Raw genomic sequence first — 11,853 nt, 5'->3', positions numbered from 1 at the left:
AGTGCAGGTGAAATCCCCCCACAAACATGCTGCTCTTAAAAAAAATAATAATAATAATAAATAAATCGCTTGTGTGTGCACTTGGGCGGTCACGAAGAATTGCTTTTAAAGAATTTTAAAAGCATGTGTCTACGTGTGACAAGGCATACTCTCAGTGTAATTCAGAAACAACGATTTGGATTTATAATGGCTGTCATTGTCCAAGATGTGATTGTCCCTGCCCTTTAGAGCAGCAGCTTTGAATTATTACAACACCCTAGGTGTCTATCAGGGATGGCCAGTGTTTTTATGGCCATCATTTCCTACACTTACAATCCTTTACTATCTCATTCCCCTCATTTGCATTTACATTTATGACATTTGGCAGACGCAGGTCTCTGGAGTGACTAGAAATGTTGCTCATTAACACAATAGCGTCGGTTTAAATGAACATACACGTTTCGCAAAGATCAAATCATTTCGGTGCTCAGATGACCAGTTGTTCTTCAACCTCATTTACTTCCCTACGTGAAGTCAATGGATGAATTACCATGGATGATTATTCCACCTGAAATCAACTGATCACATCTTTCAAAAGGTAGAAACATCAACACAGAAACTCATGAACCAATATTTGCGATGACAAGATGTTTTTTTGGGGGGCTAAAAGAAATCTCTTTGCGTGTGCGGAGGATGAAACCAGGATGCGTCTCCTTTGTCCAGGCCATTCTCATGCTGGGGAACAAGTGTGTACGCCATCTGCTGGCGGAACCCCCGAAATGCAATTAGACGACACTGCATGATCACGTTACCGTACTCTTAAGCGCGAATGGCTGCACACAGATGTTATTTTGCATCCGTGCATTGTTTGTTTTTATTGTGTGTCATGGAGTTTAGGAAGTAGCATAATAATAAAAACTTCACGTTCTATATTTCAACACTTCAACTAATTTCACAGCATTTCAGTGGCGCTCCAGCTCATCAGATCAGCATTCACACTGCAGAAACTGCGCTCTCTACCTTTTTCCTTTGGGTGTTTTGACGCATTGTGTACTCCAGGTCAATAGGTGGCGCCCGTCGGTTGTTACGCGACGAGAGACGAGAAGCGGCCGCTGCAAAGCGGAAGCTACGTGGCACAAAAACAGAAGCAGGAAGACGGCGGCAGCCACACTCAAGTTAACTCATGACACATCCCTCACGCATCGTTCCTTCGTTTAAATCTCCTCATCGAACAGGGTGAATGTCATCCTTGCAACATTCCCTCAAGCCACCTGGACTTGTTTGAAGTCGTTCTCACAGGTAATGTTTGCGTTTTGGATTATTATTATTTATTTTTGTTTTTTGAGGCTCGACTAGCGAGCGTACTTAGCATGAGAAAGCTTAGCCTGTCTGACGAGCCAATGCCTGCAAATGTGACGTTTTGTCACGTTGGATGCGTGTTAAAACTAACGAAAGCGAACGCTGGCGAAGACTTAAGTCATGTTAATGTTGTCTTCGTTTGTAGCCAGTGTTTGAGAACCTACGCACGACTTCTCCGCCCAAATTAAGGCTAATAAAGTTTGAAAGTCGGTAAGGCGGATAATGTATAGTATTTACTCTTTCAGTGTATTCAGTGTGATCGACGTAAAATGAGAAAAGCACTGCCTAAAAGAGTAAAACCATTAAAGAAGGTTAAACTTAGATCGTGGACTACCACAATAATAAACATATTGTCTAATCACCTGTCTTGACAGTGTCGATAAAATAATAATAATGAGAGAATAATGGAGTTTTGAGTACAGTTCCAGTATTGGTTGTCATTAGTGTGCATAAGGTGGGTGTACAACGTTCTATGCATGTTCAGTGAAAAGGAACACAACTGGAGTTGTTTGTGTTTTCGACACAGGAGGCTATGGGTCTCTGCAAGTGTCCAAAGAGAAAGGTGACCAATTTATTCTGCTTTGAGCATCGTGTAAATGTGTGCGAGCATTGCCTCGTCTCCAACCACAACAAGGTCAGTGGGAGAAGGGGGGAGGCTGCATCAACACATCTATCTTGATATATGTTGATTGTGAAATCCTGAGTTTTGCCCGTGCTCCTTTCAGTGCATTGTACAATCTTATCTGCAATGGCTTCAGGACAGCGATTATAACCCAAACTGTCCTCTGTGCAACAATCAGCTGATTGCTGAAGACACCGTCAGACTCATCTGCTACGGTGAGATTTCGGTCCTCTTCGTTCTACATAAGCCCGTCAGACCTCTTCAGACGGGTGAAAGAGAGAGACAAAGTACCGCGGCATTGAAATCTGCTATTACTGGTTCATATGGAACAGTTACCGTTGTATTATGCTCACACATGATGAACATTGTCGTGTTCCTCATAAATTGAGTATTTGAATAGCATTGAGTCGCTGTTGCTTTGATTTTGCAGATGTTTTTCACTGGTCCTGTCTCAACGACTTGGCTTCCCGGCTGCCCCTGCATACGGCTCCGGCGGGCTACCAGTGCCCCAGCTGTCAGGGTCCGGTGTTCCCCCCACCCAACCTGGCCAGCCCGGTTGCCGATGTGCTTAAAGAGCAGCTGTCGTCTGTTAACTGGGCTCGAGCGGGTTTAGGTTTGCCACTGGTAAGGACCTTTACATGAATCCAAAGGAGAACAAAATGTTCATTTGTGTTAGATTAAAATGTACACTCACAAGGCACTCCTTCTAATGAGGTCCTAATCAGCAATCGTAAAACTTACTTAACACTGTATTAAATTAGGAGATCATTTAGTACTTTGCTGCGATGTACAAATGTTCTGCATCACATTTCGCACTTCTTAAGATAAACCACATATTGGAAAGAGTTTCAGTACGATTTCAGATGTTTGTTTAGCACGTCTGCCTGAGAGTTCCGAGGTTGTGGGTTTGAATCTGGTCTCTGGGCTTCCTGCAGGAGTTTGCCTGTTCTCCCCGTTCTTGTTTACGCTCTGATTTCACTCAAGGGCTGGTATTGCTGAAAACCATCTTGTTCAAGTCATACCTCTCTGTGCGCCTTACGATGCGTCCATAGAGTGCATACTATATTTTCCATTAAACAAGATTTCTGACCTCCAGATTGATGGGCCGGTCCACGTCTGTCAGGAGGCCACGGCTAATGATGATACAGATTACACTGACTGGTCATCATTTGATGGTGAGTCTACATGTTTGCTCCTCTTTATATGTCTGTGTGATTGTGGTTGAGCCAAGGTCTACAGATTGTGCCCGCTCTCGCTTTCTGTGGTGTTACAGCACAAGACCAAAGTCACATTTACCACAGCCACGCGTACAATGCCAGCCTCAGCCAAACGCCAAACACTGTTTCATCCCCAGCGGAGGACAACGTTGGGCTTCCTCATAAGAATGGAGATTCAAATATACAAGATCACTCGGTCGTCAACTTTCCAGAGGCTACTGAATGCGACACCATTACGATTCACACAGGTAAAGAGAAACAAAGCCCTTTGACATTCTAGCGCCCTTTCCGTTTTGCCTGAGCCTGATCTCCACCAAGGAGGTTATGTTTTCATCATTGCGACTTTTTAGGTTTAAGATCCTAGGATGCGGCCATTGTCCCATTAATTTGTTTTTAAAGGTTGGTTTAATACTGCGGTGCTTTTGATGGGCAATTATAACGTACAATATTATTGTTCAGGATCATCCCCCAGAAAGATCTATGACACACGCGACAACAGCTTTGTCACACAGATGGACTTTGATGATGATAAATACAGACGACGACCAGCGTTGGGCTGGTTTGCTCAAATTCTCAAGTTAGTATTATGAGATTCTCTATCATCGGTTGATTAAAATTGATGTATAATGACCTCTTTCTTGATTTTCTTTCAGGAACCGCACAGGCACAAAGCGGGCGTCTCTGTCCTGGAAACAGCGGGTCTTCATGCTGCTTTTGGTTGGAGTGCTGGGATTCTTTACTTTGATTATCATCATGGCTAAACTTGGACGTGCCTCCGCTAGTTCAGACCCAAATTTAGATCCGCTTCTAAACCCACACATCCGCGTCGGTAAGAACTGAAATCAGGCATCGATTACTTATTTTTACCCACTTCAGTGTTGCACACCATTCACGCTGTATCGTGTAGAAAAAGGCTCATGGGACTGTAGTACACGATTTGGCCAGCAGAGGGAGCCATTTGCCCATCGGGCGTGAACTGACAATTGGAGGCAATCCCTTAATGCTGTTTCACATCACAAACGAGTTCTTCTTCCCGTTAAGGACCAGCGAAGCTGTAGTCAGGTGAATAGGCCTAATGGGGGCAATATTTATACTTACCAGTAGACTTACTAATACATAAACATTTAAAAGTCCATATTGTTGAAACCTTCTCTCTGATGTGTATAATTATGACAAAAACACTTCCATGTTAATTATATAAGTGCAGTGCATCAAAACTGGAGTCAAACACCTGATTATTAACACTTTTGCGTGTCTGTTTTTTTTGGGGGGGAAATTGAGTGCTTTTAGATAATCTATTTACATCTTTCTGCTTTTTTGGGGTTCTTTTTTTGATTGTCCATTAAATGGGAATAATGCAGACTTTCATCATTGTGGTGCTTTTTCATTTATCCAAAAAGAGCAACATTACTCCAAAAGCTCTTCTTAATACAGCCTGTACTGATATATACATGGTTAATTGCTTTCGATATTTTCTACATATAATTGGGCAATCAAGATGAGGAGGCTAAAACTGGCACAGATTGACTCGCTGTGGTGAAAGTAGCACTCAAATAATTTTCACAGCTCCAATCTGTGTTGCATCCAGAGCTTAATTATGTCCTCTGGGGAAAGTTATTGAACTTAACAGTCGTGTCACAGGTCAGGCTGATTTAAATCTCTCATTCACTGCTTCTGTGGGTTTAAAAAAAAAAAAAAGTCTACACGGCAGTGTTCAAATGCCAGCATTTTGTAATGTTTTGCATTTTGAAAACATAAAATGGATCCTCTTTGGAACCTTTTTTCTCTCCCCTGGAGGTCAAACCGTTTTCAGCAATTTTGACAAATCCTTCGCAAAGCACAAAGAGAAGCGTGTATTGTATATTACTCGTGCAAGTCTGTCCTTAATCCTAACAGTTCCTTGTGTGTGCTGTGCATTTGATAATATGAAGCGTTGGCTCATGCAGTCGTGGAACCTCTGCGACGTCCCCACGCGAGGCCAGTTTGGAATATTCACAAGTCCATCACGTTTGCGGTGCATGCGTTCTTTTGCCCCTTCCCATTTTCCATTGCGTTTGCCAAACATTGATATCCAGTGGATCTGAGCCATATTCCATTGATGCAGGGAAGGTGCCGGTGGCGGTGGTTATTAATATACTTTATGCCGAGTTACTAAGAAGTCATATGTGTTATGTCCACCTCAAAGCTGTGGTTGATTGCCTTCTCTTTTCCCTCAACATTCCAGCTTTAATTAATGGAACGTGTTATTGTTGGATTGTCATATTATTGGAGTTCAATGCATTTCTCACTAACTTTGAGTGTTAGATTGCCCATTGCACTGACGTAATAGGGACATCCTGATCAATATGTTGCCACATGCATAAGCCTTGCTGTTTGTACTGTTTATTCCTCTCTTCTCCCATGATGCTATGAACTGGTGAAAAATAATGTTGACATCCGAACACTGATCTCAATGATGATATATTCTGTATTTCTTATCTCTCTCATCAACCAGAGCATTTCTCATTACTGTACAACAAACGTACCTGACCTCTCTGTCATTGGGTGACACTGGAGTCTATTGAATCGTGTGTGTGTGTGTGTGTGTGTGTGTGTGTGTGTGTGTGTGTGTCACACACGCTTCACTGTTCAATTAGAAAGGGCATCACACACAGAATGTCATTTTGCTTCTGGGACAAAGCATCAGTAAACATCTTTTTCTCCTTCATCCTGGCGGCTGACTGCTTTTAGACCGACCGTAAGTGAACATACCAGCTGTGTGATATAGTAGATGCATGAATACAAGTAATAACAATTTTTAAAAAGTCGATCAATTTGTAACTGTGGCTGCTTTATAATCGTAAATTCAAACAAGTTAATTCAACTTCAACAAATGTAAGTTATTTAAATGCAAGTTGGTGACGCTACTGGTATTATTTCAAAGAGTGCTATAGTGTTTACAAAAATGTTTCTCATGTTTTCCCACAATTTGGTGCAGCAATATACTTTAGTTAATGGTGTAGCAAAATTTGTGGAGAGCCAACAAATGCATTTTTTTTTTATTTAATATTTATAATTGCAAAATGTTCCTATTTTCGGACATGTCTTCCACCTAACAGACACGTATTTCAGCCATTTTTATCAGGCCAACAGAAGATTTGAAAATTTAAAAAAATCAGAAATGTGTGACCAGCAAGAAAAAGTCAAGAACAAAAAAACAGCTGCCAAATCTCAAGAAATGAAGCACCATCACCACCCACATCATCAGCAACTGAAGTTCCATCATTCAGATGAAGATGGCAGCCAAGGGTGAGTAAATTCAACTGCCGATGAATTGCCCATGCTTTAATTTGCAAGTAGATAAGTTGATGCCATTTATTTACTTTTGTCTCAGCCGATGTGACCCAACACCCGTGTTCTGTTTTTGAAATAGCGCCCATTCAACAGCGGAGGACAGCTTGCTCAGTGATGGCCTCCCTCATCATCAACATCGCTCTCATCGTTATCGCTGCAAGCAAAGGCGTGGCCGGCTCTCGCCTTCTGAAACTTCTTTCACTTCTTCATATGGTTCCTCTTCATCCACTTTCTCCTCTTCATCAACAACCGCCTCCTCCGCTTCGTGTTCTTCATCGTCCAACTCTTCCACCACTTCAGCATCTTCCTCTAGTCTGTCATCCGAGAGTAGTACTGAAACTTTGGATAGATTTCTCCTCAGGAGGCCTCAGCATTCCCAGTCTTGGACGAACATTTCTGGGAAGGACGGGTCCGTCGAAGAAGACACCGCACCGTTGGTCGCTCATAGAGCTCATGTAGGCAAGCAGAAACAAGCGAAAGGCAAGTCCGCTCACAACGGCTCCCAGCAAGGCACCGAGCAGACTCAAAATAGTGCAAGTTTCCGCAAATCCAAATCGATGGAGGCCCTCACTCGCCCCGCAGAAAGAGAGGGGCACGCAAACGAGGAGGAAGAGGGGAACGAAAAAAAACAGGTCAGAAAGAATGTAATGAAGGAAAAAATGAAGTTCTCTGCTTTCCTTAATGAGATCACACGACAAGTGCTGAGCCCAATGAGACTTAGCACTCTGGGGGTCACAGACGCTCAGAAAACAAGCAGCACGGAGCCCACCGGGATTAGATCCAGGAAGTCTGAGAGCAACACGGGACAGCAGAGGAGTCGGCCCGTCAGCGCCGACTCGGTGAAGTCCAGCAAGTATTCTCACGCTTCGCTTTCCAAGTCTAAATCGTTCCACCGCCATCGTGATCATCGCTCTCCAGACCCGACCGATCGCATGCAACACAGGCCCAGAAGCTGCACTGATATAAGCCGTTTGGAAAGACATCCGTCGCCGTCTCCCACTTCTCAGGATTGCTCCCGTTCACCCTCTCGTAAGCAGCACCGTCGTCGGAACCAAGGAGATCATATTCGTCGGTGTCATCACCGTAGCGTCCCCCACAGCTCGAGTTATCACAGATACCCCCGCAACAGAAGTCCTCACCGTCGTCGCAGATGCCACAGTCCTGTCTTCTATCCTGACCATGGAGATCGGGACAGTTCCAGTTTTTACCACAACAAACGTTCTCCTCGCAATCACTATGAAGACAACCACGGTGGAGAGCGCTACAGCACTTCAACTCATCCCCATCGCACCGACTACCATGACCCGGCTATTCACCAGCACGGTGACCATCGTTTCCATTATCCCCACGGATACCACAACCGTGGTCATGTTCCTCGCCACGGAGATCCTCATTATACAATGTATCACCGTGAAGAGCGCCACAGCAGAACTCTCCCTCATCATCAGATTCACAATGGCACATCACAGCACCACAAAGACCATTCAATTCCCCGTAGCAATCATTTAAATCCAAAGCGTCCAACCACACCGCATCGTGGAAATAAAACCCAAAGCTGTGAGCACACCAATACGCCCTACTCAAAACATCACCATGGAGACCACCATGGCCTTTCTCAGCATCACAGTTTAAAGGACCAACATCACCGTGGTGTTCCTCACAGTGATCCTCATAATCGTCAGCATGGAGAGCACCACAGTGGGATCCATCAGCATCACCAGGGAGTCCATGGAGACGGAAGCCCCCGCCCTCAGCAGAGAGCCAGACCTAGTGAGTTTGAGCTCCATCGCCATGGAGACCATCACAGGTCCAGTCACCAGAATCAGCAGGGACACCGCCACAGTCCAAACCCTCAACATCACCATGGAGACGACCCCGATGACGTACATCAACCTGACGATGACGAGAGCCAGAGTTCCTATCAAGAACAGCGCCGCAGAGCTCATAGTAGTCCAACCCGTCCCCATCGTCATGGAGACCAGCACAGTCCAAACCATGAGGATCACCACAGTAATTTGCATCATCACAGTCATGCAGAAAGTCAAAATGCAGAGCAGCAGCACGGAGACCCTCACAATCCAAATGGCCAACACCACAACAGAGATCAGACCAGTTCTCACCGTCAGCATCACCACGGAGACCACAAAAGTCCAAACGGTCATCACCAGCACGAAGGCCACCATCGCCGCGTCCATCAAATCCAGCATGGGGATCCGAGTCATCCTGAACCACATCAAAACCGACACCTCTCCAAAAATGAGCCTGAACTTGAGGAAAAGCACGATCACATTATTAGACAGTCTGCTGGCAGTCTGCCGCCACAGCAGAACAAGAACGGAGTTCTTCCCTGCAAGCTGGACTCAACAAGAAAGCTCACCAGCCGAGATGAGGGGCAAACAGACTTCACCGGCCCTTCGATACCGCAAGTACGCCATCAACATTTTATGACACAAGGAACCACGTTCTACAACTCAAATGTTACAAAAGTTTACAATTGGCAAGGGTTTACATTTTATTTTCGTACTTTATTGAGTTCCCTACAAAGTCACTCGTTCGTGACGTTCCCTTTGTTACTGTCTAATCTCAAAGAAAAATCAATAATTCCTGTGTTTAAAAAAAAAAAAAAAAAAAGTATTAGAGTGTTTTCCCCAACCTTATTATGCCTCATTTTGAACTACATCTTGAAACATCCAACTCCATTTCTGAGTCTATACCTTCTTGTTCTCCTCAATGCAGGAACCAACACATGAAATGGATGAGATCACGTAAGTACGGTCAAAGGAGCTCGATGTCTCCCTGTTAAGGAAGTTACCATTTGGATAAACACGCAAGCAAACGCAGATTGATAAAAGGTTCAAATACATCGCACAATTTCCCTTGTAGGGTCCTACAGGAAGAGAATGAAAGTCTGCAGCAGAGTTTCGTGAAGTCAGCAGTCAATATGGAATTTTTGGGAGAATTTTTAAGTAGCCAGAAGATTCTGGAAGAGGAGCTCCAGAGGACCCGCGAGGAATTGAGCAACCTCATGGAGAGTTTTAAAATGTAAACAACGTAAACGCTGTCTGTATTGCTTGAAGGGTTTTGTGTCAATGAGATATCTCTGTGTCCTTTGGTTTCGTTCTTAGACTCCACGAGAACTGCTCATCCACACAACAAACAAATAGCCTACTGGAGCAAAAACTTAACTCTGTGGTAAAATCCCCAAACTTTTTGTCAGAAATGCGAAATGTGACATGCACCTCTTGACATTTCATCTACTGTATACTTCCTGTTTGACAGACTCGGAGCATGGAGGGAGAGCGCGAGAGGTTGAGCCGACGCATTTCAGGATTGACAGAACAACTGGCTGCTGCAAAATTTGCCAACAATCCGGGCACGTTAAATGTAAGACCGTTATTTCCAAGTCACAAGTAGGCAACGTCTGCTTTCAAGACTTTCGGTGGACACAAAAAGAAAAAAATAACTGCAATAATAACAGTAAGAACTACTGCAAGAGCTATCTTTGGATATAGACTGAGTGTCACTCACTGCAGTCACTGACTTGAGCCAGGCCGGCTGCCAAAAAACGATTATGATTTCATTATAATATTATTGTGGTCGAAGCTTGCAGTGATAACCGTGTGATTGCGAGAGGGGCTTCTCCTATTCGGTTTGGCTTTTTAAACTCTCTGTGCGCTTGGCGCTACTACGAACTGCAGTCACCGCAATAAACATGAATTACTTCCCAATGTCAATCACAACGGAGCGTTATTATCTTTGTAAAGACAGAATTTTAAAACAGCTCTTGTATCGCAAGTCCTTACATTGTAGAGGAGTCCAAATGTTTCCTCCGTACTCAATAATCGGATTCATTTTCATGTTTTCAGGTCAAATCTGGGCTGAACACGACCTACGACCGTTTTCATCTTGATGAGGCCATCAATCAGGTTCTGCTCCCTATAGCCCCTCCCCCCATCCAGTTCATGGACAGCCAAAACTATGAAAAGGTCAAAGCAGCAGGGCAGGACCAATGTCTAGGGTCAGTTCCGGAGGAGGAGGAGTCTGACTGGTCAGAAATGGGGGACGAGATCCCACGATTTATTCTGACAGCCTCGAACAGAAGTCAAGCATGGATGCCCAGGGAAGGAGACACGGACAAAGACGGCGAGTCAGGAGGCGAGGAGGTCGTCCGCCTTCCATCTCCTCGACCCCTGCAGATACCGCATCTCCAGTTCACCATCCACAATGAGATTTTACCTGCCCCGCCAGGCAACGCTTGCCCCTCAGGTATGACAGGTGAGAACACATTTAGGATCACCGCTAGTCCGAATCTTGGCTCTACCGTACTGATCAGGTCGACGAGCCTGGAGGAAATCCCGCTCGCGTGCCATCAATTGCCCAAGGAGCTCAGAGGCACGGAGGCCATCATGGACCTCCGCCGCCCTGGGGATGAAGCTATTGATGATTTCGATAATGAGATCATTCATCGTTGGCGAATGAACAACAACAGGGATGGGAGGGCATCAGAGGCCGATAGCGCTCCCTGCAGTCTGCAGTCGGTGGAACAGATGCTCAACCAGTTCCTGTGCGAGCCGCAGCCCGGCGAGGGCCCGTGTCAGCGCAGGTCTGAACTGCACGGCTGGACACAGGGGATTGCGGAGGAGGTGCTCGGAGGGGAGCAAACGCAACTGTGATCCAATGTTCACACACCCTGAACTCCAATGCAGCCTGGACTTTACCCAGCACGATAGGCAAATAAGTTTGTACTGACACTGTTAGAGGTATTTGTTACTATTTGTGGATTTATTCAAAGTGTAGTTTTGCAGTGCTGCAATATATCACACTGAAAAAAGTGTAGTTTGATCAGGTTCCAAACTGAGACAGGAGACGCATACTGCTATGGTATACATCATAATATACATGCTACTTCCTCTGCATGACTTTACTAGATTGTTTCCTTCCTGATTCCATCAGTAGAATTTAAAGTATGAATGTATTTGCGTTTGAATTTGCTTTTTTTTTTTTTTTTTTTTTTTTTGGAAAACCCATTGTGTTTTTGAATGTCTAATTAATGTATACTGTGAAGAAAAATCTACTCCTTACATTCGAATTTTAAGCAAAATCCGAGAATGCCCTAAAGACCTTTTACTTGTAAATACTTACAAAAGCAGTCAAACATTGTTTTAATGAAAATAAGATGGCCATATTTGGTGGAATTTGGAAGCGTAATAATAAGTGACAGAGTTCTGAATGAGCAGTAGTCTATTCTGTATGTTGTGTTTTTGTACATAATCTGAATAAATGAAAACATTCACGTTTTTCTGTACAAATATTGTATGTAATAATAACAATAGCTAACCTAAC

At 44.2% G+C, this 11,853-nt stretch overlaps 2 protein-coding genes across 4 annotated transcripts; both read left to right on the top strand.

Moving 5' to 3' along the window:
* The first annotated feature begins 1,127 nt into the window (after nt 1-1,127).
* On the top strand, nt 1,128-4,543 carry zfpl1 (zinc finger protein-like 1). Its single transcript, XM_061702530.1, has 8 exons — nt 1,128-1,278; nt 1,865-1,972; nt 2,064-2,175; nt 2,391-2,584; nt 3,057-3,135; nt 3,234-3,425; nt 3,637-3,754; nt 3,831-4,543. The coding sequence occupies exons 2-8, from the start codon at nt 1,871-1,873 to the stop codon at nt 4,015-4,017; spliced, it is 984 nt and encodes a 327-aa protein (XP_061558514.1). The 5' UTR covers nt 1,128-1,278; nt 1,865-1,870; the 3' UTR covers nt 4,018-4,543.
* A 1,310-nt stretch (nt 4,544-5,853) lies between these two features.
* si:dkey-273o13.3 (sarcoplasmic reticulum histidine-rich calcium-binding protein) lies at nt 5,854-11,481 on the top strand. 3 transcript variants are annotated; one of them, XM_061702637.1, is made up of 9 exons: nt 5,854-5,914; nt 6,276-6,465; nt 6,590-8,936; nt 9,247-9,275; nt 9,394-9,552; nt 9,636-9,702; nt 9,790-9,894; nt 10,377-10,776; nt 10,844-11,082. In XM_061702637.1, the coding sequence occupies exons 2-9, from the start codon at nt 6,338-6,340 to the stop codon at nt 10,987-10,989; spliced, it is 3,381 nt and encodes a 1,126-aa protein (XP_061558621.1). In that variant the 5' UTR covers nt 5,854-5,914; nt 6,276-6,337; the 3' UTR covers nt 10,990-11,082. The 3 variants fall into 3 exon arrangements, with proteins under 3 accessions (XP_061558621.1, XP_061558620.1, XP_061558619.1); XM_061702636.1 differs by having other exon boundaries at nt 10,377-10,785; XM_061702635.1 differs by having other exon boundaries at nt 10,377-11,481.
* The last annotated feature ends 372 nt before the right edge of the window (nt 11,482-11,853 follow it).

Source organism: Phycodurus eques, chromosome 17 (genome assembly GCF_024500275.1).
Source record: "Phycodurus eques isolate BA_2022a chromosome 17, UOR_Pequ_1.1, whole genome shotgun sequence".
Classification (NCBI taxonomy): domain Eukaryota; kingdom Metazoa; phylum Chordata; class Actinopteri; order Syngnathiformes; family Syngnathidae; genus Phycodurus; species Phycodurus eques.
Note: the sequence above shows the minus strand (reverse complement) of the source record. Positions and strands in the feature narration are given on the sequence as shown.